Source organism: Macaca fascicularis, chromosome 3, assembly GCF_037993035.2.
Source record: "Macaca fascicularis isolate 582-1 chromosome 3, T2T-MFA8v1.1".
Lineage (NCBI taxonomy): Eukaryota > Metazoa > Chordata > Mammalia > Primates > Cercopithecidae > Macaca > Macaca fascicularis.
Genome location: NC_088377.1, coordinates 126750685 through 126777799, shown reverse-complemented (window position 1 = coordinate 126777799; position 27115 = coordinate 126750685). Strand labels below are relative to the sequence as shown.

At 36.5% G+C, this 27115-nt stretch overlaps 2 protein-coding genes across 47 annotated transcripts in view; one reads left to right on the top strand and one right to left on the bottom strand.

Moving 5' to 3' along the window:
- The window catches only part of CASD1 (CAS1 domain containing 1), a 124180-nt gene that overhangs the window by 62135 nt on the left and 34930 nt on the right, over positions 1-27115 (top strand). Inside the window, exons 18-19 of one of the 2 annotated variants that reach the window (XR_010585775.2) lie at positions 15187-15270; positions 15395-15581. The exons of the other annotated variant lie outside the window; for it this stretch is intronic. The gene's annotated coding sequence lies outside the window, so the exon portion shown is untranslated. Of the gene's footprint in view, positions 1-15186; positions 15271-15394; positions 15582-27115 lie in introns of those variants that run through there. 2 annotated transcript variants of the gene reach the window in all.
- SGCE (sarcoglycan epsilon) overlaps positions 13061-27115 on the bottom strand; it is a 71573-nt gene continuing 57518 nt past the window's right edge. For 12 of the 45 annotated variants that reach the window (XR_012432660.1, XM_045388800.3, XM_045388799.3 and 9 more), the window contains 4 exons: positions 26605-26793; positions 16500-16543; positions 15595-15629; positions 13061-13352 (listed from right to left, as the gene is read on the bottom strand). Coding sequence is in view for 26 of the 45 variants with exons in the window: in XM_045388800.3 (XP_045244735.2) it covers positions 13302-13352; positions 15595-15629; positions 16500-16543; positions 26605-26793 (319 nt within the window). In the remaining 19 variants the exon portion in view is untranslated. Of the gene's footprint in view, positions 13353-15594; positions 15702-16499; positions 16544-16640; positions 16708-26604; positions 26794-27115 lie in introns of all 45 variants that reach the window. The other 33 variants (XR_012432659.1, XR_012432664.1, XM_065542330.2 and 30 more) reach the window with 5 other exon arrangements.

Below are 27115 nucleotides of genomic sequence, written 5' to 3'. Positions count from 1 at the left end.
ATGAACCACCATGTCCATCCCACATTTGTCTTTTAAATCATGTAGAAAAAGTAGAGCTATAAAGCAAAATTACAGTAGTATCAACTTTTTTGTTTGCTGGTGTATTTAACTTTACTGAAGATCTTTATTTCTTTATTTGGCTTTGAGTTACTGTTGAGTGTCCTTTACCCTGAAGTACTACCTTGAGCATTTCTTGTAGGACAGGTCTAATGGTAAGAGAATCCTTCAGCTTTTCTTTATCTGGAAATGTCTTAAATTCTCCTTTGTTTTTTTTTTTTTTTTTTTTTTGAGACAGAGTCTCACTGTGTCACGCAGGCTGGAAAGCGATAGTGCAATCACAGCTCACTGCAGTCTTGACCTCCCAGGCTTAAGTGATCCTCCCACCTCAGCCTCCCAAGTAGCTGGTACCACAGGCACAAGCCACCATGCCTGGCTAATTGTTTAATTTTTGTAAAGACAAGGTCTCCCTATGTTGCCCAGGCTGATCTTGAACTCCTGGGCTCAAGCAATCCTCCTGCTTCAGCCTCCCAAAGTACTGGGATTACAGGCATGAGCCACCACGTCCAGCCACATACCCCCTACCCCCATTTTTGAAGGACAGTTTTGCCAGACATAGAATTCTTAGTTGACAGGTTCCCTACTGCCTCCACCCCTGCAGGATGTAAGAATTATGAGGAGCTTGATACAGAAAACCTAAACTGCCTTGAAATTATTTTTAGTAGAAAGTTGGACTTTAAGGGTGCTGCCAATGAGGGCTCACAAGAAAATAAGAAACAGTAGTTGAACCTGCATAAAGGGAGATTCTTGTCATGTAGTGGTAGAAAGCTTAGGGAAATTGTTTCCTGGAAAGAAAACTCACAAATGATAAACTTAGATATGTAGCTAAGGATATTTCCAAGCAAGGTATTGAAGATATGCCTGGTTTGCTTACAGTAAAAAATGAGAGAAAGGAGACAAAAAGTAACCAAGACTGGATGACATTTAAAATTCCAGCTTCTCTATGTGGCAAAATAAGCCTAGAATCAGAAATGGCTGCCAAAAGTGTGGCACAAAAAGATGGTTGAGTGTATGACTGTACAACCTTTTACTAAAACCTCAAAAAAAAAAAAAAAAAAAAGGTTAGAAGATGAAATCGTATAAAGGACTCTTGCAAGAGATTAAGGTTGTGCCTTACAGATCTTCCCAACCTAGAGGACTTCTAGGAAACAAAAGTGGTGTCCCTCAGCAGGAGGCCAAAATAGAGAAGGAATTCTCTCAGAAACATCTGGGATTGTGGCTTTTGCCTACTGAAGTTAATATCCATTAAACCCATGGAATGCCCTTAACATTTTTTTCTTTCATTTTGACCTTGGAGAATCTGATGATTATGTGCCTTGGGGTTGACCTTCTCCTGCAGTATTTTACTGGGGCTCTTTAGATTTCCTAAATTTGAATGAGATTACAGGCCTGAGCCACCATGCCTGGCTAATAATTTTTATCTTAAAGTTTATTTTTCTGATACAATATTCCAGCTTTCTTTTGGTCAACATTTTCCTGGAATATCTTTTCTTCTGTAATTTTGCTTTCAACTTATTTGAGTCTCTGAATCTCAAGTGTGCCTCTTGAAGACAACATATAGTTGGATTATGTTTTTTTGTTGGCTTGGTTTGGTTGTTGGTGGTATATAGGAATGCTAGTGATTTTTGTACATTGATCATTTCTCTAATGATCAGTGATATTGAACTTTTCTTCATATGCTTGGCCACACGTATGTCTTCTTTTGAAAAGTGTCAGTTCATGTCCTTTGCCCATTTTTAATGGGGTTGTTTGTTTTTCTCTTGTAAATTTGTTTAAGTTCCTTATTGATGCTGAATATTAGACTTCTGTTAGATGCCTAGTTGGCAAATATTTTCTCCCATTCTGTAGGTTGTCTCTTCACTTTGTTGATAGTTTCTTTTGCTGTGCAGAAGTTCTTAAGTTTAATTAGATCCCATTTGTCAATTTTTTGCTTTTGTTTTGATTGCTTTTGGTGTCTTTGTCATGAAATCTTTGCCCATTCCTATGTCCAGGATGGTATTGCCTAGGTTGTCTTTCAGGGCTTTTATAGTTTTGGGTTTTATATTTAAGCCTTTAATCCATCTTGAGTTGATTCTTGTACATGGTGTAAGGAAGGAGACAAATTCCAATCTTATGCATATGGGTAGCCAGTTATCCTAGCACCATTTATTTGAATAGGGAGTCTTTTCCCCATTGCATGTTTTGTCAGTTTTGTTGAAGATCAGATGGTCATTGGGGTGCAGCCTTATATCCTCTATTCTGTTCCATTGGTCTATGTTCCTGTTTTTGTACCAGTAGCGTGCTGTTTTGGTTACTGTAGCACTGTAGTATAGTTTGAGGCATCAGGTAACACAGTGCTTCCAGCACTGTTCTTTGTGCTTAGGATTGCTTTGGCTATTCAGGCTCTTTTTTGGTTCCATATGAATTTTAAAATAGTTTGTTTTTTCTAGTTCTGTGAAGAGTGTCATTGGTAGTTTGATAGGAATAGCACTGAATCTGTAAATTGCTTTGGGCACTATGCCCATTTTAATAATGTCAATCCTTCCCATCTTTGAGAATGGGAAGTTTTTCCATTTGTTTGTGTCTTCTCTGATTTCTTCGAGCAGTGTTTTGTAATTCTCATTGTAGAGATCTTTCACCTCCCTGATTAGCTGTATCTTCGATATTTTATCCTTTTTCTGGCAATTGTGGATGGAATTGCCTTTCTGATTTAGCTCCTGGCTTAGCTGGCTGTTGGTGTATAGGAATGCTAGTGATTTTTGTACATTGATTTTGTATCCTGAAACTTTGCTGTAGTTGCTTATTAGTGAAAGGAGCTTTTGGGCTGAGACTATGGGATTTTTCAGGATGTAGAATCATGTTTGTCGGCAAACAGAATAGTTTGATAGTTTGATTTCCACTCTTCCTGTTTGGATGCCCTTTATTTCTTTCTCTTGCTTGATTGTTCTGGCTAGGACTTCCAGTGCTATGTTAAATAGGAGTGAAGAGAGAGGGCATTCTTGTCTTGTACTGATTTTTAAGGAGAATGCTTTCAGCTTTTGCCCATTCAGTATAATGTTGGCTGTAGGTTTGTCATAGATGGCTCTCATTATTTTGAAGTATGTTCCTTCAATACCTAGTTTATCGGGAGTTTTTAATATGAAGGGGTGTTGAATTTTATTGAATGCCTTTTCTGCATCTATTGAGATAACTATATGGTTTTTGTCTGTACTTTTGTTTATGTGATTAATCACATTTATTGATTTGTGTATGTTGAACCAACTTTCAGTCCCAGGATGAAACCTACTTGTTTGTGGTGGATTAGCTTTCTGATGTGCTGCTGGATTCAGTTTGCAAGTATTTTATTGAGGATTTTTGCATCAGTGTTCATCAAGGATATTGGCCTGCAGTTTTCTTTTTTGTTTTGTGTCTCTGACAGGTTTTGGTATCAGGATTATGCTGGTCTCATAGAATGAGTCGAGGAGGAGTCCCACCTCCTTAATTTTTTGGAATAATTTCTACAGGGATGGTACCAGCTCTTCTTTATACATCTGGTAGAATTTGGCTATGAATCCATCAGGTCCTGGGCTTTTTTTGGTTGGTAGGCTACTTATTACTGATTCAGTTTTAGAGCTTGTTATTGGTCTGTTCAGGGAATCAATTTCTTCCTGGTTCAGTCTTGGGAGGGTATATGTGTCCAAGAATTTATCTGTCTCTTCTGCATTTTCTAGTTTGTGTGCATAGAGGTATTCATAGTAGTTTCTGATGGTTATTTTTATTTCTTTGTGGTCAGTGGTAACATTCCCATCATCATTTCTGATTGTTTTATTTGGATCTTCTCTATTTTATCCTTTATTAATCCAGTTAGCAGTCTATCTATCTCAATGATTAAAAAAAAATTCCTGGGCTGGGTGTGGTAGCTCATGCCTGTAATCCCAGCACTTTGGGAGGCCGAGGCGGGTGGATCACGAGGCCAGGAGATCAAGACCATCCTGGCTAACACGGTGAAACCCCGTCTCTACTAAAAATACAAAAAATTAGCCGGGCGTGGTGGCGGGCACCAGTAGTCTCAGCTACTCAGGAGGCTGAGGCAGGAGAATGGCATGAACCTGGGAGACAGAGCTTGCAGTGAGCCAAAATCATGCCACTGCACTCCAGCCTGGGTGACAGAGGGAGACTCCATTTCAAAAAAAAAAAAAAAAAAAAAAACCAAAAAACCAAAAAACAAAACAAAACAAAACAAAAACCACCAATTCCTGGATTTGTTGATCTTTTGAATGGTTTTTCATGTCTCAGTCTCCTTCAGTTCAGCTCTAATTTTGGTTATTTCTTGTCTTCTGCTAGCTTTGGCCTTGATTGTTTTTGCTTCTTGAATTCTTTCAGTTGTGATGTAAAGTTGTTAATTTAAGATCTTCCCAACTTTTTGATGTGGGCATTTAGTGCTATGAATTTCCTTCTTAACACTGCCTTAGCTGTGTGCCAGAGATTCTGATATGTTTTATCTTTGTTTTAATTATTTTCAAAGAATTTTTTGATTTCTGCCTTAATTTCATTATTTACCCAAAAGTCATTAAGGAGCATGTTGTTTAATTTCCATGTAATTGAATGGTTTTGAGTGATCCTCTTAGTCTTGACATCTGTTTCTTTGTGCTCTGGTCCCACAGAATGTTTGGTATGATTTCCATTCTTTTGCATTTGCTGAGGATTGTTGTATGTTCAATTATATGGTCAATTTTAGAGTATGTGCCATGTGGTGATGAGAATGTATACTCTGTTTTTTTGGGTGGAGAGTTCTGTAGAGGTCCATCAGATCTATTTGGTCCAAGGTTGAGTTCAGGTCCTGAATATCCTTGTTAATTTTCTGCCTCAATGATCTGTCTAATACTGTCAGTAGGACTCCCTTTAATATTTCTGGTAGGGCAAGCTTTCTAGCATTTCTTTACTTTGTGTTTATCTGGGAATGTCTTAAATTCTTCTTCAGTTTTTCAAAATAAGTTTGCTGGATATAAAATGTTTGGTTGATGATTTTTCCCCCAAGGACTTCAAATATGTCATCCCACTGCCTTCTTGCCTACATGGTTTCTGATGAGAAATCCACTGTTAATCTTGTTGAGGAGCCCTTGCACATACTGAATTACATTTTTCTTGCTGCTTTCAAGAGTCTTTCTTTTTCTTTGTCTTTCAATAATTTGATCATGATGTGTCTAAGTGTGTATCTCTGAGTTTGTCCTGCTCAGAGTTCATTGAGCTCTTGAATGTGAATGTTTTTCATCAAATTTTGGAAGTTTTGGCCATTGTTTCTTGATGTATTCTTCCTGTCTGTCTCTTTCTCTGTCTCTTCTCCTTCTAAGATTCCCATTATGCATATGATGATATGCTTATGGAGTAAGACGGATCTCTCAAGCTCTATTTATTTACTTTCATTCTTTTTTTGTTTTATTCCTCAGACTGGATAACCTCAATTGTCCCATATTCAAGTTTGCTGATTCTTTCTGCTGCCTGCTCAAATCTGCTGTTAAATCCTTGGGCAGGAGGATTGGGTTGCTCAAATCTTACACATTTCAAAGAAATGTTTATCTTCAGGCCTGGCCATTGGCTGGCCCCTGGAAGGTAGCCTCTGAGCCCTTGGAACATTCTTCCTGATATGAGTTTCTGTATGCCGGAAGCCCTGAACCATGCTGTATTTATGGTATTTATTGTAAACATCTGTTTTTGTATGACTAAGCCCTTGGCCTACACTGTACCAGTTTGACTGGATAAGTTCATCCTAGAAAAGTGATTTGTGATGAATGCCTGGTTTTGCTCTGTGGTGAAGACTGGATGGAATCTGAGTAGCTGAGGTCATTCATATGGGCACTACATGCCTACATGACTGACCCCCAACAAAATCTCTGGATACCAAGGCTTAGGTGAACTTTCCTAGCAACACTTCACTTGTATGGTCACACATTCCTGCTGGAACAATTAAGGACAAACCCAGAGTAATTTAAAAATGTAAATTGCGTGTTGTTTTTCTACTTCAAATGCTTTGTTTCCGATGTTTTTAGAATAAAATCCAAACTCCACGATCAAAGTCTGTAAGACTAATAGGACTCTGTTTACATCCCCAGAATCATCTTTAATCTCACTTCCCCCTCATCAATATGTTCCAACAACACAGAGATCCTTCATGTTCTTGAGAGTCAAATGTTACTCAAACCAACTACCTGCAGTATATAAAGAATTGGTTTCTGACCATTCTATTGGTCCTCTACTTTTTTTCTGTTGGCCTTATTTTCACTCCAAATTCAAGTATATTGGATAAGAGCCCCCCACCCATTTGGCAGTCTCAGTAAAATTAAATTATATCTCACAGGTCCTACTGAGTCCGAGGTCTAAACCCTGACCAGAGAGATGCAGTGTTCTGATTAGCCAGACCCGAGATCTGGTGCAAGGTGTGGAGTCACCTTAAATGCAAGTACCTGGCTAGAAATTAGAGCAGAGATGTTTGTGTAGAGAAAAAAATGTAAAGTTGCTAGAAGAAGGGTAAATTGATACTGGGCAGAAACCACAACCACCTGTTGTCATTACATTGCCTTTCGGTCTGTGCCCATGCTGTTTCCTGTGACCAGAATGCGAAGCATGAGTGGCACATGATTAGTCTTCAAATCATGTCTTAAATATTTTCTCTTTAGATAGCCTATTCTGATCATTTAATCCAGGTAGCTTCCTTTCCTCATTCTCTGTTACAACATTCTTAAAACCTTCATACCTTTTATATTAGACATTAGGTTAATTCTGTCAACAAATATTTACTTAGCACCAACTAGTACCAGATAGTATACTAGACTTTGTTCATGATCTTCCATAATACACTATGTTTTATTCACCAGTGCATAGTTCAATGCCTAGAACACAAAAGGTCATAAGTCAGTATTCACTCAATGAATGAATGAAAGGGCCCTGATACTCAGTCCAATAAGATATTTTGAAATGTTAAAAAATGAAAAAGGAAAGGGAGTATATAATTCTACTAGGCCAGTTTATCTCAACCTTTCTTCATTGTCTTAACACTTAAAATTTGCTTTAGGCACATGCATGGACTCCCAAATTAAGGTAATAAGAATCTTAATCACATAAAAATTAAACATAATATGAAAACTACATGATAAACTGCCTAAAATGAACTGCAGCCTATTAATTGAATGCAAAGTGAGATGATCTGATCACCGAAATCCTTGGAGCACATGAACAACCTTTAAAAACGTAAGATTTATTAAGAAAGTAATAAAATTTGTACAAAAATAATAAGTAATGTTATATTTTAATTTTGTGAAATGTCAATAAAATACCATCTCAGACTTTCTCTGATCGTTAGATTCTGGCAAATATCCAACTTCAGGTACCTTATCCTTTTTGCTAGCTATTGGAGAAATAATTGCAACACACTTTAGCTGCTGCATGAATATTCAGATGACAAAATGACCACCAGTTTTCTCATCAGATCCTATGGTTTCGATGAAAACCCATATCCAGATGACTCACCAATTGTAGCACCAGTCCGAACTTCTACTCTGAGTTTCAAATTCATATATTCAATTGTCTACTTATTTTGATTTTCTCAGAGGTACCTGAAGTTCACTTTGCATAAAACTAAGCTCATATCATTTCCTTAATCCTGATTCTCATCCACTATTGTCTGTCACAATGGATATTGCCACCATTTGACCAAGAAAACCCACACATCAGAATTGGCTTCTCTCTGTTCCTCAACACTATTTCCAAAGTATCAGTGTACCAACAACTGCTGCCTTTTTACCTCCTAAGTAGCTCTTGAATCTCCCACCACTATCGTAGTCAAAGCTATCATTTCTCCAATTGTATCTAAAACAGATTTCTGACTAGTATGACCACACCCATTCTGCCCAACTGCTCTGTCTGCTCTCTATGTTATTGTTGGATTATTCATATGTATAAAAAGGTTAAATATGACCACTTCACATTTTTCATTCTTAACATCCTTCAGACTTTATTTTTCTCCTTTAAGTTCATGCATGGTTTTGGCCTACCTTGGGTCTCACCTTCCCCTATACTTCACCATCTCTTGCCTAGTCTCCATTACTGTGGCTACCCTGGACTTTCTAAAGAACTCTAGACTCACTAGTATCTCTTCTTCCAAAAGGGCTTAGATAATGCTCTTCTATCTGCCTCAAATATTTTTTCTTATTCTTCTTCATCTTAGCATTTTCTTTTGTTGACATTTCCTTAAAATTTTATTGAAGATTTTCTAATTACTCAAGTAAGATATGAATACATTCTTCCTTACAAAAAATTATAACATTGCAGATAAATATAAAGTCAGGAAATAACTTTCCTAATCTTAGCACCATCACAAGTTCAGTTAGATTTGTTTTTCTAAAATCACCTTTGTTCCAACAGATGGCCTTAGAACTCTTGAGTCACTTCTCTTGTCACCTAAGGCTACTCATCTTAGGTTGCAAAGCCATCAATTATTTCACAATGCACATAGTGTTTACTCCTGCCCTACCCTTTTGCTCATACTTGCAATAATTCTTCACATACCAGCACTGAAACATATCATTCTCTTAGTTTCTTTTCAAATCAACTCAATCTATATTTTCTATTGCAGTTTGAATTAACAGGGAGCAGTCAGCCAAGGTGTTGCAAAGGATATCAATTGTATCATTGTCAAGAGCCCTCTCCAAGGAACACTTATTCCTTCAATTAACCATAGTCCATGGGCTGGCTTTTGGTATTACAGGATCAGGAGCCTGATTTTGCCAGAATCCCATAAAGAAAGCTACCATTCAGGGGTAGACTCACATTAGACACATAGATTCATAAGGCCAATTTTTAAATGTATAGTGAAAAATATCACTCTCCTAGTGCCATGACCAGTGCTGTGTCTCCTCAAAAGAGATAAACATGAGAATCCAACTTAAATTAGAAATTGCTTGGTGCATATGAAATGAAGCTTAAAGGCTCTTAGAACGTGTCGTCAAGTCTCTTCCCAGGAAAGTGGTACCAACTTACGATCTCACTGGCTGTATATCAATGCCCATTTTAATACACTGTCCAACACTAGTTGTCAGGCAGACATCCATTCTCATTCTTTCAGTTGACATTAAATGACATTTTGTTTTTTTCATTTCATTTCCAACTTTTATTTTAAGCTCAGGGGTACATATGCAGGATGTGCAGGTTTGTTACATGGGTAAATGTGTGCCATATGGTTTGCTGCACAGATCATCCCATCACCCAGGTATTAAGCCCAGCACCTACTAGATATTCTTTCTGATCCTCTCTGTCCTCCCATCTCCTGCCCTCCAACAGGTCCCAGTGTGTGTTGTTACCCCCATGTGTCCATGTGTTCTCATTATTTAGCTCTCACTTATGAGGACATGTGGTATTTTGTTTTCTGTTTCTACATTAGTATGCTAAGGATAATGGCCTCCAGCCCCATCCATGTCCCTGCAAAGGATATGATCTCATTCTTTTTTATGGCTGCATAGTAGTCCATGGTGTATATGTACCACATTTTCTTTATGCAGTCTGTCATTGATGGGCATTTAGGTTGATTCTATGTCTCTGCTGTTGTGAATAGTGCTGCAGTGAACATAAATGTGCATGTATCTTTATAATAGAATAATTTATACTCCTTTGCATATATACCCAGCAGTGGGATTGCTGGGTTGAATGGTATTTCTGTCTTTAGGTCTTTGAGGAACCACCACAGTGTCTTCCACAATGGTTGAACTAATTTATACTCACACCAACAGTGTAAAAGCATTCTTATTTCTCCACAACCTTGCCAGCATCTGTTATTTTTTTACCTTTTTTTTTTTTTTTTTTTTTTAAAGCCATTCTGACTGGTGCGAGATGGTATCTCATTGTGGTTTTGATTTGCATTTCTCTAATGATCAGTGATGTTGAGCTTTCCTTGCTCTGTCTCCCAGACTGGAGTGCAGTGGTGTGATCTCGGCTCACTGCAACTTCCACCTCCTGGGTCTAAATGATTCTCTTGCCTCAGCCTCCCACGTAGCTTGGATTACAGGTGCCCACCACCATGGCCAGCTAATTTTTGTATTTTCAGTTGAGATGGGGTTTTACCATGTTGGCCAGGCTGGTCTTGAGCTCCTGACTACCCCTCAAGTGATCTGCCCGCCTCGGCCTCCCAAACTGCTGCAATTACAGGCGTGAGCCACTGCACCTGGCCAGCTGTTTTTCATATGTTTGTTGGCTACATGTATGTCATCTTTCGACAATTGTCTATTCATGTCCTTTGCCCACTTTTTAATGTTTTTTTTTCTTAGTAAATTTGTTTAAGTTCCTTATAGATGCTGAATATTAGACCTTTGTCAGATGTATAGATTGCAAAAATTTTCTCCCATTCTGTAGGTTGTCTGTTTACTCTGTTGATAGTTTCTTTTCATCTTAGCATTTACTACTCATTCTTTTGGTATCAACCAAACTTTAGGGAAGCTTCTCTGACCTTGCTGACTAGGTCAAGTCTTGCTGTGATAAACTTTTATCGCATCAATTACTTTCCCTCATAGCATTTATCACACTATTACAGGTTGACATTTATTTGTATAATGACTTGATTAATATCTGTCTTTTCCAGTAGAATGTAAACTCCTTGAGAACAAGCCTATGTCTAATATGGCTCACGACTACATCTTAGAACACTCTCTGACTTATAGTAACATATTAGGCATTCAGTAAGTAAGCAAATGGTAGGGGTGTTTCACAGGAAATTCTGAAATGCAAATTTTTTGAAGCTGCCCTATTTTAGGATGGCTTGCTTGAAGGCTTTTATTCATCCTTAATTGGTATGGTCAAGACGTGAGAATAGCTCAGATCTTGGACCATTGATCCCAAGGGTCACTCACCTCACCTATTTGCTATGTATGTACTTGGAGGCACTGACCTTGATGTTATTTTCTATTTAATTTTTTTCTAAGTATTCTCTTAGCCTCAAATTTAGCCTTAATAGCTTTACTTAGTGCTCTTTTCTGTCATCAGTGTAGACTTACAGATGTAAATTTTTTAATGCATATTTTGACCTAAATAAATGTTTTTAGGGGCTTTCAGTTTCATTACTGCCATTGGCACTTGTGTCTAAAGATCAACAATTCCTTATTGCACTGCCCAGTACCATTACTGATGTAGCCTCCAAGTAAGTGCTGAAGGAGGATAGAAATAAACACACAAGTTTGGTGGGAGAAGGCCTTACTAAAGTCAGTGTTCGAAAGAATCATGGTCCCTTAGTCAATTCTAAAGAACCAGTTTATAGACATGGAACCTGTGAAATGATGGCAAATCTTGTAACCTCAGGTATACACCATGTGGAAATTGAACCTAGACCTTCCTCAAAGAGAGGCTGTCATGTATATGGGTAAATATACCTTGGAGGGTGGAAAAGTCACTAACTTTTAGGGGATATTTGGAATCTAAATCTGAGTTTACTTGGATTCCTAAAAATGTAGAGAACCACTCTAGTCAGTATTTTAGGGCAAGGGATTATGCTGGCTAACTGAAAAGGTGTTTTAAGTTTACCATCAGGACCCAAAACTTACCATATAGTCTTTTGCCCACTAGGAGAGTATAGTTGGGATAGAAATCCTCAGCACGTGGCAGAATCCTCATTTCGAAAACAAAACACAAAAACCCTTAATAGTCCTTAAGGACTATTAGGGTAGCATCAACCAAGGGGAAATTATTTGTACTCTTTTCCCCACCAAAATATTAAGTCAGAAGCAAGATCACTTTTTCACGGGGAACTGCAGTGATTAAAGCTATTATTAAATATTTGTAAGATGCTGGCCAGTGATTTCTGTCCCCATTCAATATCTCAATATGGTCAGTGTAAAAACCAATTCTAACTCCAACTGCACTTTGCAATCTCCAAATGGCTTCTTTACTAGAATAGATGAATAAAGTTCCTGATTTCTGATCTGTAGTCCATGATATGTTGATCGTGCATTACTTTGTTCCTGCTCACTGGGACTATTAGGAGCAATTTGATTTCACCTGGCAGTAGCAACAGTTTGTTTACTCTGCGTTCTGTGCCAAAATCTGGTCCTCTGGAGCCTTGACAACACTGCATTCCTCCTAGGCCATGACTCTGTTGCAATACATTTACAACCTCAAGCTGATTACTCCTGTAGAACAGCAAGTGGCAATGCCCTAGTTAACTTAGGAAGAAATTAGAGTAAGAGATACATCTTTAAGAAATAAGAGAACCTACATCCTCTGTCCTAGAAAGAAGGGGGAGGTTCTAATGTCAATGATGTGACAGAGTATTCTCCCTAAGTGGAAAACAAGTTACGGTACCTAACATTAACAGGGAATCTTTCTGGATTTTGGAATTTTTGTGACCTCTGGCCACCTAATAGGTGACACAAAAATTTTCCCAGAGTAGATTAAGAGAAGGTTTCCAGCTAGTCCAGTCTGCAAGGAAAGCTGCCCTGCCAGGTGACATGATAGCCACACTGATCCAATAGTATCCAAGATGCATGAAACTGACCAAAGCTAGAGAGACTTGAACATAAAGGAGTTATGTAAAGTACTCTGGGGATTTGGAGCTAACTGATGTCACATTAGCAGTAACTATTCTCTTTTTGTGTAACAGCTCCTGTCTTGCTTCTAGATCCAAATATCCTCCCATTCCAGTAGGTGTAGCTAAAGAAAAAAAAAAAAAAAAAAACCAAATATCTGATTATGAAGTCAGGTAAGTATGCAACCTGGGCTGCCCTGCGTGAATTGGGTGTCATCAGTTTCACAATCCATAAAACTAGGTTTATTCAAAAACACTCCAAGTGGTATATAAAACAACAGGATTTACAGGCCACAAGAGTTAAAGTATTATTTAAATGGGTTGCTCAACTGGAACACGGAGGCACAGGCATTTTGTATATTTATAGGAAGCATTAAATAAAGTCTTGTGGAATGAGAATGAACACATAAACCTGTTTCTAGCAATTAAAAGATTTCTACTAAATAGGAAGCAAATACTTTATTGAAGTAAATTTCACCAGTCATGAGGCTTCATTAATAATGTTTATTTTAAAGATCAACTTTTATTGTAACAAATATAAAGTCATCAATGTTTTACAAATTGTCAAAAATGCTTTAAGTACAAAAAAAATACATTAGTAAAATGAAAGTTATGTTGTATTATTTGGTGATACACTTAATACTGCCAACATGCACAACGTATGCCAGAAAAGCTCATGCATTATTGGAAGAGAAAAGAAATGTGATATAACTGCCATATTGTCTGATTATAAATTCATTGCTTCAGTCAGTTTTCTTTCTTCAGGGATACCATTTACCTGCAATGTGTAAGAATGAATATGGGCAGGAGTTAGTCAGGGCATGTATACTTTTAGATTTTGAGCAAAGCAAATTATGGCAAGGAGAAAGTTTCCATCTTCTTAATACAATGTAAAATAATTATATTGCATTATTTCTCTGTATTTCGTTTTTTTAAAAAACAGAAAGCGAAAGAAAAAATTCTAAATTAGTCTTCTCCTTCTTGGACCAAGGCTATAATATTTTGTATTTCCCAAAAGGAACAGTCTGAAAATTCCTCCCACAATAAACAAAAAGAATGAGGTTGATTGCAGGATATATAACTGTACCTTTTAATCGTGGCTTTTAAAAAAATATCATGTGGGCTGGTAGGGCAGAGAAAACGAGAAAACCTGAAGGGGCATCAAACCTAATGGTTTGGGCCTAGTCCAAAAGTTAGTGCGATTGTCAGCTTTTAACTGCTCTATTATCCCGGCTAGTGCTCAAGTCCAGGAGTACAACACCAGCAGCTAGTTCATTTCTTAGAGCTTTGATGGGAATTTAAAAGAAAACAAGTAACTAAATGAAAAAAAAAAAAAAAAAAAACTTCAAGATATACTTTCCCCTGATAAATTCCATATAGGTAGCTACAAATAAAATTACTTGATATCCAAGATGCAAACTCTTATGCCTAAATTACCTTCATAAAGAAAACTGACACGCACATAATGTTCTATGGTACTTGGAAAACTCCAGTTACTGTTCCATGACAATCGCATAAATGTAGCTGCCTCTTTGCAGTATTAGGATAATCAGGGTAAAAGAAAAGAAAAGCTGCTGTACTCAAAAATATATATAAACAGCACTGAATCCATGCATTTGCAGATAGAATAATTTAGAAATTGAGAAATAAAGTTTTTCATTTAAATGAACAGAATGGAAATAAGGAATGTAAACTGCCCATTAGCCCTTCTCTCCAGGAGGCATGCCTCCATTTAGGTTTTTGTTTGTTTGTTTGTTTGTTTAAATCCAGAGTCTGACTCTGTTGCCCAGGCTAGAGTACAATGGTGCGATCCCAGCTCACTGCAACCTCCACCTCCTGGGTTCAAGTGATTTTTCTGCCTCAGCCTCCCAAACAGCTGGGATTACAGGTGTATGCCACCATGCCCAGCTAATTTTTGTATTTTTTTAGTAGCGACGGGGCTTCGTCATGTCGGCCAGGCTGGTCTCAAACTCCTGACCTCAGGTGATCACCTGCCTTGGACTCCCAAAGTGCTGGGATTACAGGCGTGGGCCACCGCACCTGGCCTCCATTTAGCTTTAAATGTACCAGAGGCACAAACACACCAATCTTTCATAATTATAAAAAAAATGCTAGGGTGGTCTCTCTCCCTTTGGCACTTAAGATATTTGGGGACTCACTGAAAAAAACAACAATAACAACAAAACAACCAAGAGGAGATAGTGTACTTTAGTCAATAGTATGATCCAAATTGCAGAAAAATGTAAGAAAACAAGGTAATAGGCTCTAGTGTTAACTAAAAAGGAGAACAAAACTTTCTTGACTCAAGCAAAATACCTGCTCCCTAAAATCTGTTTCAGAAAAATAATTTTATAAATTGGGTTAAACAACCTTAAAATCCCCTAGGAAAACTCTTTGGCTCTTATATTTGTTTAGGCATAAATTGTCCTTGTATTTGGAAATGCTCTGTATTACTAAAATGTAGCAAGTTAACAAGAGCACTTGGTAAAATATCTATGTGACTACTAAACAAATTGCTCTAATATCATCTAGTCAAGTTTCCTAATTCTCCTAGTGGGTAAGTAAAATCTGGATTTTTAAATACTCAAAATAAATATTTACTATTTTTCTAGAAATTGCCTCCTTCCTACTCACTCCCTGCCTGAAATAATTAAGAATCAGGAGATAGACATCGTAGGACAGATGGAAGCTACAAGGTTAATAACAAAGAAGTTCTATCATTTCTATCGTAGAAGTATTCTTTTAGAAATTTTCCTCTTTAAAAAAATAACCATGAAATTAGTGGTAGTAGGGATTCATTTATCTTTTTTCTCTCTTTAGGTTACTCATTTTTATAACAAAGTTTGTTCCTTCATCAATCTCCTGAATGCTTACAAAGTAGCACCAACACATCAATATACTGAACAGTCTTGTTGAAACATGTTAGCATTTAATTAAAACAAGTAATCAAAATTGTATGGAAAATTCTGATAAACATTATCTTGTAATTAAAATCTGATGAACAATTTCATTATACTTGCCTCAAATCTTTGAAAAGTTGTCAAACGAAAATCTCCTTAAATTCACGAAAGCAGTAATAGAGAAGATAATTTCTGAATGAAAACATCCAATACATTTCTGTATGTGCCTGAAGTTTTTAAGAGATTTACTTTAACAGTTTCCCTACCACAATGCCACCATTCATACTCAGAATTCCACACCCAACTTACATTTTTAAAACTTCTCTTGCTTTTCCAAAAGAGCTACAAAGGCATTAATGGTTGCCTGGCAATTAGAACTAGGAATCAACCACTAATTAGAAGACAATCATGAATAAGTTATCTACTCAGTATAGAGATGAATGAAATAATTGGCTGTGGAAAATTTTTAGGGACACTTGAAAGAAATAAAGAAAGCAAGTCTTAGGGAAATAGAATAGTCCAAGGAGAATTGTCTGCCATCTTGTTGTCACTGGTCATGTTATAACAGCTTTTTAAAGCGGCTTTAAAACCAGGCCAGCCATTTCTCATTTATCCCCCTGAAGCCTCAGTGATTTGTCACAATGGTTTCCTTTTGTAAGAGTCAGTTTCAAGCTGCTCACTTACTGAGACAAATCCTAGATGCATCCAAGCTAAGAATCTTTCATACCAAGGGGAAGAATAGAGAGCTTCACTGAAGGAAGGGGTTTTATTCAGTCTTCCTTAATTAGACAGGACCTCCATGGATGCTTTTGCTCTAAGATCATTTACCCTGTGTTTATCATTCTGATGCCAATCTATGTAATAATCTAAGCCATTATTCTGAGGTTTTAAGTCTGATTAAGGAATGACACAAGTGTTTTGCCTTATTTGGTGAAGCTAAAGCTTCATAAATTATATAGTGCCATAATTATCTTTTAATCTGTAGATTCATTCATAAACATCAATTTATTATTCTTAGCACTCACCTGTAGTCTGCTGTTGGGGAATCTGAGTCTGATGTGGCAAGTTCCTAGAAATGATGAACATTTTTGAGTAAAACTGTTTGTTTACACACTTGTAAATAGAGAGCAGACATACTAGAATGAAAAACTGTATTGGTAACTGACCCCAGTCATGTAATCCAGCACAATTCCCCTCCCCTTTCATGAGCTTACAGATGAGGAAACTTGAGGTCTGAGGAAGATAAAAATTAACAATATTTGATAACATGCATGAAATTTTTACTACAGGCTATACTCTAAAGTACCTCACAACAACCCTAAGAGGTAGGTGTTAATGTTTTCCCCATTTTATGGGTGAAGAAATAGCCTTGGAGATCCAAGGCTACATAGCTAGGACATGGTAGCTAAGATATGAACACAGTGGCTTATGCTCTTAACCTATACACTTTCAGATCCAGGCCTAGAAGATATAAACATGCTCACATATTTTCATGGAACAACATATATAACCACCTTCATTCACTATCCCAAACATCTGTGCTCTTTTATCTTCATGTCAGGCATGCATCCAGATGCATTGGCAGAATGCAGAAGTCATCCTTGTTCCTTCCCTCTCCTTCAGTCTCCACATCCAACCACTTAGGGACTTCTGACATTTCTTTTCGTCTTATTTGGATCTGCCCCATTCTTCCCCATCTCCATTGCTAACTTGGTTGAAGCCATCATCATTTCTCACTTGGATCCTTGTAAGGGGGTTGACTTGTTTCCTCATTTACATTCTTGTCCCCTTATAATCCACTCTGCACATTGCTGTCAGAATGCTCTTCTAAGACAGGGGCCCCCAGCCCCTGGGCCATGGAACTGGGCTCCATAGCAGGAGGTGAGTGGCAAGTGAGCCAGCGAAGTCTCATCTGTATTTACAGCTGCTCCTCATCACTCGCATTACCACCTGGGCTCTGCCTCCTGTCAGATCAGTGGCAGTAGTAGACTGTCATAGGAGCGTGAACCCTATTGTGAACTGTGTATGCAAGGGATCTAGGTTGTGCACTCCTTATGAGAATCTAATGCCTGATGATCTGTCACTGTTCCCCATTACCCCCTGATGGTACTGTCTAGTTGCAGGAAAACAAGCTCAGGACTCCCACTGATTCTACATTATGGTGAGTTATATAATATTTCATTATATATTACAATGTAATAATAATAGAAATAAAGTGCATAATAAATGCAATGCCCTTGGATCACCCCAAACCATCCCCCACACCTGGTCTGATATGAAACCAGTTCCTGGTGCCAAAAGTTGGGGACCAGTGTTCTAAGACACAAATCTATTATGTCATTTAAATAACACACATTTAAGTATTTCCTTGTATCTACCTGCAGATTAAATTTCAGATTTCTTAATGTGGCCTGGAAAGCCACAATATATCTCGCTCCTACATGGAGTGCCCCATGTCTGCTTGAAGCTGACAACCAACCACCATGGCTACTACCATGTCCTGTACCCAATCAGCTCCCATTTGTCCTTGCAAACTCAACTCAGAACTTGTTACAGCATACAGGTTTTACTCTTATAATTTAAAAATTCCCATAAGAAATGTTATTAAAATTTTTAATGTATTATTTTTAATTTAAAAAATCTCAAGAACCACCTCCCTATGCATCCTTACTCTCTAAGCAACCCACAATTAGGTTACCATTAAGCATGCTTTCATTCACATGCTGATTGTCATTGTATTCTCTGTACATAATATTTAATTGTCCTAAAGTATATTAACAGTAAGAACTATCATATTTTGTTTAGTATCCTCAGCAGTAAGCATTATAAAGTATACACATTTATTAACTTACAGATTTAGTTTCACATTTTGATATTAAAATTAGTTTATGAAAATGTACAATTTAGGTTCTGTATGGAAGAAACTCTAAGAGTCAGTCCTTTGTAATAAAGTTTGATCCATGCTGGGGATTTTCAAAGTTTTTTGTTTTCTCTTTAGCACTGGGATTTCTCTTAATTGAAACCCTAAGCAGAACTGTGATGTACAAAAGAGATAAATGTGAGGTTGCCTGGGTTGAAACAAGGGAGTTAGGAATCCTGTCCGCTTTGTTTTCTTTGTCCCTCATGCTGGCCCCTGCAGCAATTCTAAGAAATCTGTAAGAAACAGTTTGAAAACCATTGATAATATTTCAGCCAGGCAAATATTATGTTCCAGATACAACAATCTAAAGTGGAAAACAGTACGTGCTAGTTAAATACTGTTTAAACTCTTAATTTAATCTATAGTTAACACCTTTGAGCGATTTTTTTTCAATGTTTCAGTTCCACTTTAAAGATATTACTAAGGAAATAATAAACTCTAACACAATTTGAGGAAGTTACTTAATAATTCATCCCAATGATTATATTCTTTTTTATTGTTACTTATCAGCCTTATCCTTGTGTAGGCTAGAGGAGTATTTCTTTTTTAGCTTGTTTGTTCTTTCAGAATTTCACACTATGTATTTATATTGATTTTGGTCACAAAAGTAAAAAGATAAATTTATAAACTACGAAGAGGGAATAAGTTCTACATTTAAAGATGGCAAGGCAAACATCTTTACTACAGAAGTCAAAATGCAATTAGATGGGTATCTGGCACAGGGTGGGAGGATGTGTTTTACTTTATCTACTCAGGTATAACTGATCTGGGTCTATTCTACACTCAGAACGAATACAGTGCACCCTCTACACATAGGCACACACCACACACAAGCACTTCCTCATTCCTTACCATCTGCAGCTCTACCTAGCCTGTTAGCAGATTGAATCAACACATTTCAACAAAATACAAAAGAAAGTATAGAATGTAGGTGTTCTAACATAGGTAGTGGTTAGTAAAAAAAGACACATGTTTTCCAAAAGCACTAGATTAAGGATCCTCCAAATTCAAAATCAGCATTTGGATGAGGTTGTTGGATGACCCCTACTTCTCTTGTTGGCCCTCCCAACTGACCTTTCTGTGGAATTTAGCTTGAAAACCACTGATCAGAGTCAACCTATGCCTTGTCGTTTCTTCTCTAGTCTCTGTTTTTTCCTCTTTTGCTACATTGCTAAACTTTCTAAATCACAATGGGCTGGGCTAGGTGAAAAGAGATGGCTGGTTGAGAAAAATGCCACACACAAACTAGCAAGAAATTTGGAGAAGATGCATAAGAAAGCAACTGTATGTCTTACATTGATTTAGGGACTGAAAAGTATCCATAGTGTGTGTTCTAAGTGGTTGTGTTTGAACAATGCACATGCACTCCTTGCAATTTCAAAGGAAACTTAGATGAGTTATATTAAAAGTGCTTATGTGTGCAAAAAGGTGCTCAACCAAAAATATTCTGAGATTCAACTTCCCCTGATTGGGTACACCTATCTGTTTTGAAGGAGACCCTTGAGTCTCCAAGATGTGTGCACATAGCTCTGTTTTTGTGGCTTCCCAAACTTGTAACTACATGCGAACCTGTAAGTATTAAAGTGTGAATACATCTATGATGGGCATATTTAAAACTGTGTATTCCATTTAAGAGTTGAAGGGACATATTTCATAACAGCACTGCTTCAGGCATACTGGAAAAATGCCTACAATCCCAACTCTGCTAGTTAAGATGCAGAGAATGCAGGAAGAAAGTGGGGAATTCTCATCTTTGGTGAGAGCAGGCTGCTAAAGGCAATTATACAGGAGGGGGCGTCGACTTCAAATAGAGGCCGTATAATCCTTCCAAGAAAGGACCTTAATAAAGTCATAAAACAATTTAATGATTATTAGACTAAGTGAAAAGTTATTACGTATAAACTGTATTATGTAGAAATTTAAGAAAACTGTAACTCTCTAAATTATTAGCATTAATTATTTTCTCATTTTGTTTTCATTAATTTCATGCATTTAAATAGAAAATTGTGTAAATCAGTCATTGCACAAACTTCATTCTTTAAGAATGCAAGAGCAATAACTTGCAAATTAATAAATAAGTGATTTGGGGCAGTACACAATTATTTCTTATTTGTACAACCATTTTAAAGTAATTTGACATTCTTGGATACCCTATACAGTAATTCAGTGAGTAAAGTTGATGATTATCAACTGATTATATTGCTACTTGTTTCAGACTAAAAAGCAAAATGATTTGCATAAAGTCACAGAATCCATGCCAGAGTTGAAAGAAAATGACATTAGTTGTGTGAAATACAAAACATTTCACTTTTCAGTTAGTATGGTGGCATCATTTAACAATAAGAAATAGTTATGTATTTTTGGAAATCAATGGCTCTGAAATATTCTTGGCTGCTTGATACTTCTCAATAGGATACCATAATCTTAGTCCCCTGAAACATTGTCTTCAACTGATACTAACTTTTATTAAAACTTAATTTTTATTTATGGACTTTTACCATAAAGTTAGTTGTCACTGTGACCAGAAGCAGGACAAATGGAAAAATATTTAAATAAAAGCTAAAATTATTAGATACTGTCTTCAATTAGAAGACTTAATTCTACTTTTATACTTGTTAATTTTCAAAAGATTAAGTACAACCTATCTCCTGTTTTGAGAGAGAACCAATTATCCCGGATTAGGAATTATGTTTAGAATAATGAATAAGGAAAATTTTTGTGTAGCAAATTAGTATCTTCCTGAAAAATGTGTGGAGTACTGTCCCCAATTATTCATTACCTACGGGGCCTCATGAAGATGCCTACCACTCCAAAAAAATCAATTGGTATTGATGTTGGCATAAGAAAAGAATAGTGAAGAGGCAGATCTTTCCCCAAAAGACAGCATACCTCACTACAAATTTAATATAATGTTATTTTTTAGAAAATCAAATATTTGGGATCCTCCAGTCAATGCCCCTTTCCCCAAGCATAAGACTACAAAATAACATTTTTTCAATGGATTTCAGCTGTTCCAGGCACTGTTTTCTGATTAGCTCTCATCTCTCAACCTCTCCACACCATTTTCCTCAGGCAGTTTAGGGAGGTGTGGAAGAGTATAGAGGCTGAGAAGTATAAACTCCCAAACAGCTCCAACCTCCTAGACAATGTGCATGGACTGCTTTTCTTTCAGTTTCACATGGGGAAATCAGGAAAAACTGTTCCCCTTTTAAAACTCCATGTAGAGGAATGTGAATAACAACCTTTCTTACTCACGGGCCCAACCAGAAATACCAGAGCTCTGGATTTTCCGATCCTGAAACTTAAGTCCTTTGATTATTAAGCCAGGAATTCTCAACCTTTGTTGAGAAGCTCTCTGCAGGAGCTCTACCATAACACACACGCCCACCAGACTGCAAATTCCCATACTCAGAGCCCCAGAATGTGTACTATAAACGCTCTACAGTGATCCTGACACAACGTGGTTTGGGAACAAGGCTAGACTCTCTCTTGACATTCCTTTGATGACCTAAAATTTTATTACTTGGAATTAAATTTTTTTCATTTAAATATTTACAAAAGGCAATCATCGAGATACACCGGTCAAATATGTAATAGATTTTTGATGTGAAGTCTTTGGTTACAAACATAACCCCAATCACAACAATGATTCTTTGGCAAAGTCAATTTACTTTTAAGAGTTACTTTACAATGTGATTTCCAGAAATAAATTGTAATAAATAAGACGAATGTCTATAGGGGAAAAATTATTTCTGCTATTAATGGCAACACTTATTCACTAGGCTACAAAGATAACTAAGTACAGATGCAGAAAAACTTACTTTATGAAGGCATGAGGGACATACTACACAATACCTGGCTACAGCTCCTCATGACTGTCGAGGTCATGGGATGCAAGAAAGGTCTAAGAAAATGCCCAGACCTGAGGAGACTAAGGAGACACAGTGAATATTGTGTCCTAGATGGAATCCTAGAACAGAGAAAGGACATTAGTGGAAAAACTAATGACATCTGAAAAAAGTCTGAAGTCTAGGTAACAGTAACATACTAATACTGGGTTCCTCATTGTGACAAATGTACCATGGTACTATAAGATGTTAACAATGGGAGAAACTGACTGAGGGGTATGTGGGAACTCTATTATCTTTGTAACTTTCCTGTACCTCTACAATCATTCCAAAATAAAAAGTTTATTAAAGAATAAATACATTAGCCAAGATCAAATTAAATTGACCTTACATTTCTAGACTATGTGATAGTTTTAAAAGCCTATTTATATTGTCTCTGTAATTTGAAAAGCAAAAGAAACACAGTACAAAATGAAACACCTCATTTCTGGGCATGTGCTACGTCTCCACATTCTGCTCCAGCTTCCCTTTCCACTGCCTCTTTGTTCATTTTGCTTATAACCTGAATCAGAGATCTCTCTGAGGTCAATGACCGACATTATCTATCCCTGCCTAGATATCAGGATAGGTAAATAATCTAATCTCAGTTCTGACCTAATTTAACTTTGTCTCTTATCAGTGTCTCAAATTTATCATCTGCAAATGATTAAACATTTTTTCTTACTGGCTAATTTATGGTGCCAGTCTGGAGCTCTGTGAAACATTCTACCAAAAAGAAAATATTACCATGTAATTGATAATGGTGGCAGCCATTCATTACATAACATTGTGAATTCTCTATACCTCTGATGTAAATTGACTTGTTTAAAGGAACAAACTAGTTTTATGCAGTTTTGAAAGAAAGCTTTGAATATTATTGAGTCTTGCTTAGAAGCCAATATAAACCTTTAGCCATATCCATGTCTGAATATTTCTGGTATCAATCTGAAGAATAAACACAGAATCCTTTGGCTAGCTAAACTGTTTATGAATGATAAATTCAGTACACTTAGTATGAATGTGAAGATGAAATGCATGCCCTTTTAGAAAGGGTAAATTAATAAGTACAAGGCAGCATTATCCAAGCATACACCTGGTTATTGAGTACTGTAATGCCTCCCCAAATATAATATCGCATTTTAATCTTGAGAATTCAGTTCAATCCAAATGACCAAAATATTTGTGTGTGTCTACTCAGTGCTGAAGTAAAACTTTTAAAACATGGCTGTTTTTCTGGTAAAAAGTAAAAGTTGAATTTGCATAAAGGACAGCTATGATGAACCCCATACAATAAATTCCCTATTATCTGGCATGGTTGGAAAATGAGGTTAATCACATATTCTGGCTTATAGGGAGTTACCATAGAGACTGTGCACATATGATCCATTTCTAAGAATAAAAGAAAGATAATATACACTCAACACTGAAACGACACCGAATGTAATTTAATTTTCCTCTGATGAGTCAGACGCACTTGATGATCCTGCAGTGCCTCAGAATAATCATTGTGAACATCATCAATTATCTATGTACCCTATTTATATAGAAGTGCTAGTTAATGGAGCTTTTCCATTAGCAGAAATCTGAATAATGTGAAGGTTTTCTGGACTTAAAAATACGTATGGTTTTAAGTTGTTGCAAGTTCAATATAATAGCCTATTGCATTTGCAAATAGAGAGATCTGATCAACATAATGACAGTCTTGATGGGGATATGGAAGGACCAGAAAGATGCATTTGGTGTAAACTAGATAGAAAATTTTATTTTGCTTGTATATTAGTAGCAACATTGCAAAATTCTAACCACCGGGAATCAAAATACTTTTTAAGGAGCTATTCTTATTTTCAATATATATGGTTAGAAAGGGTTATCTTAAAATGACAACAACCTTTTTCCTCTCTTGAATTTCACTATCAATAGAGTTTTACTGATTTACAAACATATTCAAGTTCTCCTTCTCATTATAACTAGTTTTCTACTCTAAAATTCTACAGTATTGTTACATTATCAATAGAAGCATTTCTCAAACTGTGTTCTTTGAAGATTTACCTATTCTGACCTTTTCCTATGGATTCACAAAGTATATCAACACACCAAGGGACTGAAGACTGTTGTAGCTTAAAAAATGAAATAAAACCTTTACATTACAGTACTCAATAACCAGGTATATGCTTGGATAATGCTGCCTTGTACTTATTAATTAACCCTTCTTAAAAGGGCATGCATTTCATCTTCACATTCATACTAAGTATACTGAATTTATCATTCATAAACAATTTGGTTAGCTACTGGATTTCATGTTTCATGTTAGAATTTTGCAATGTTGCTACTGCTTTTTTCCAAGTGTATTTGACCATTCCATTTTTGAAGGATATCTGTCAACATTTCACTGGCATGCTAGGGTAAACAATATCAGAAATAATAACCTTAAAGAATAAGTACAAATTCTTTTCATTTTGAAAATGAAAGACAAAACCATTTCATAATTTTCATCTAAAAACAGGATAAGAGGTGGTTAAATTCTGAATTATTACAATATTCTTGAAATTTTACCAATTTTTCTCATCAGTATCTAATCCTGGTAAACTGGATTTTATGATGACCCATAATAGGTGGGCTACTGACCACCAGAGAGCACAGAAACCCATCTGTTCCATTCAGTACAACTAAATTTTGTAGACCTTAATATTTCTATCCCTGATGTATTAATGTTTCCAAAATTTAAAATTGTAAACATATGCAATTTCACCCATTTCTTAAATTACCCACTACCCATTACTTACTCTCTCTCACACACATGTACATAAACAGGCACCTTAGTCTGTATGACCCTAAGTGATGTTAGAGAACTTTAGAAAAATATTCATAATACTTTTGGGTTTCTAAAGTATTCTGGATAAACTTATCTAGTCTGTCTATACTACTCATATTAATTGTTATTTAATCTTCAAATTACCACATGCATTCTACCTGGTTACAAAATAAGCACTCAATGGGAAAAATGTACCCAGTAGAGTTCCCAGGTAAATGTGTTCACTTTAATATTATATCCTAAGGGTATGTATGTGTCTGTGTGTGTGTGAGAGAGAAAGAGAGAGACAGAGAGAGGAAGAGAGATTTTTCTGTATAGCCATTCCATCTATAAAAGTAAAGTGAAAAAGAGGAGGACCTCAAAAGCCAACTTTGTGACTTCTAGTGCTTGGGGCAATTGAATTTAACTCATTTTAACATATGGTTAAAACGAAAAAAAGGCCGGGCACGGTGGCTCACACCTGTAATCCTAGTACTTTGGAGGCCAAGGTAGGTGGATCACCTGGGTCAGGATTTCAAGACCAGCCTGGCCAACATGGTGAAACCCTATCTCTACTAAAAATACAAAAACTAGCTGGGCATGGTGGCAGGTGCCTATAATTCCAGCTACTTGGAAGACTGAGGCAGGAGAATCACTTGAACCTGGGAGGCGGAAGTTGCAGTGAGCTGATATCGTGCCATTGCACTCCAGCCTGGGCAACAGGAGCAAAACTCTATCTTAAAAAAAAAAAAAAAAAAAAAAAGGAAAAAGAAAAAAAAGAGACATGTTCTTATAAATAACAGTTTTACCCACCATTCCCTTACATAAAAATGTGGCCACTAGGCTACATTGTATCAGCAATATAGAATGCAGCATAATGCTGCATTACAGCATTATATAGCATGGTCTCCCAAATGCAACTGTACAATTTCCTCACCCCTCACTCTTACCTACTGCTTACAAAGTCCTTCCAGGGTTTCTAACCCTGATCCCTAGAGCACTAGACAAAGTTTGCACTAATAAAATAGGTGTTTATAGCCCAAATTGGAACTGCTTGCTCTGACATACAAGCAGATCATAAAAAACAACCCAAACACCCTTAATTCTGAGGCAAAAATTTAGATTACAAAGGTCTATGGTAATAACATTTTAATAGGTTTAAACCAAATAATTCTAACATCTCTAAAAATAATCAATTTGAAATGCTTAGGATATGGTTCTTTTTTAATAATTAACTCATCTTTGAGCAAACATGTAATGTTGAGTTTAGTATCAGTGTCAATTTCTTAAATATTAAGGTATATGTAGTCTTGTTTGGATTAGTGGGGGGAAAAAAGCACATTTCCTAAAAGTAACTGTATTGTATATGTCAGGACAGTAGGGGTGGGATTTACACAATTAATGTCCTTTTGGTATTTTCTCTTCCAGTTATAAACAAACAAACAACACAACAACAGAAAGCTCTGTTCTTTACAGACATTAGTAAAAATATACATGTATATTAATAACTATGGCTCTAAGTGGACACTTACTGCTGCGTTTGCATCAATGGCATGTTTGTGCTATCATAGTTGTCTGTGTGTAAAGGAGGTATGATTTCCCCAGTCACAGGGTGGAACACAGGAAGCGTTGACAGGGGCCATGCTATCTCTCTATTCTTGGACATGTCTCGAAGCTCCTTGGTAGATTTCTGAATAGCACTGTGATGAACCAGTTGGATGCTAGGTCAAAAAGAAATAAAACAACATATATTTAGAATCATATATTAACCTGACGGGTCATCAATTTGAAAAAGTTATGAAGTATTTTTATCTTTAAAAATAACAAGACATTATTGCACTTTGGACATTCAATAAACTATTTCAGAAAGTCATACATCTCACATACTTTTAATGTAACAAAACTAAAAATTATAAACTGATTTTAAAATACATGTTTTATTAAACTAAGCTATGAAGCATTGTATTAATATTACTGTCCTAAGTAACAAACTAGTTTTCTATTTATTTTCTATGATTAAGATAAAACTTCCATAGCTTTTAT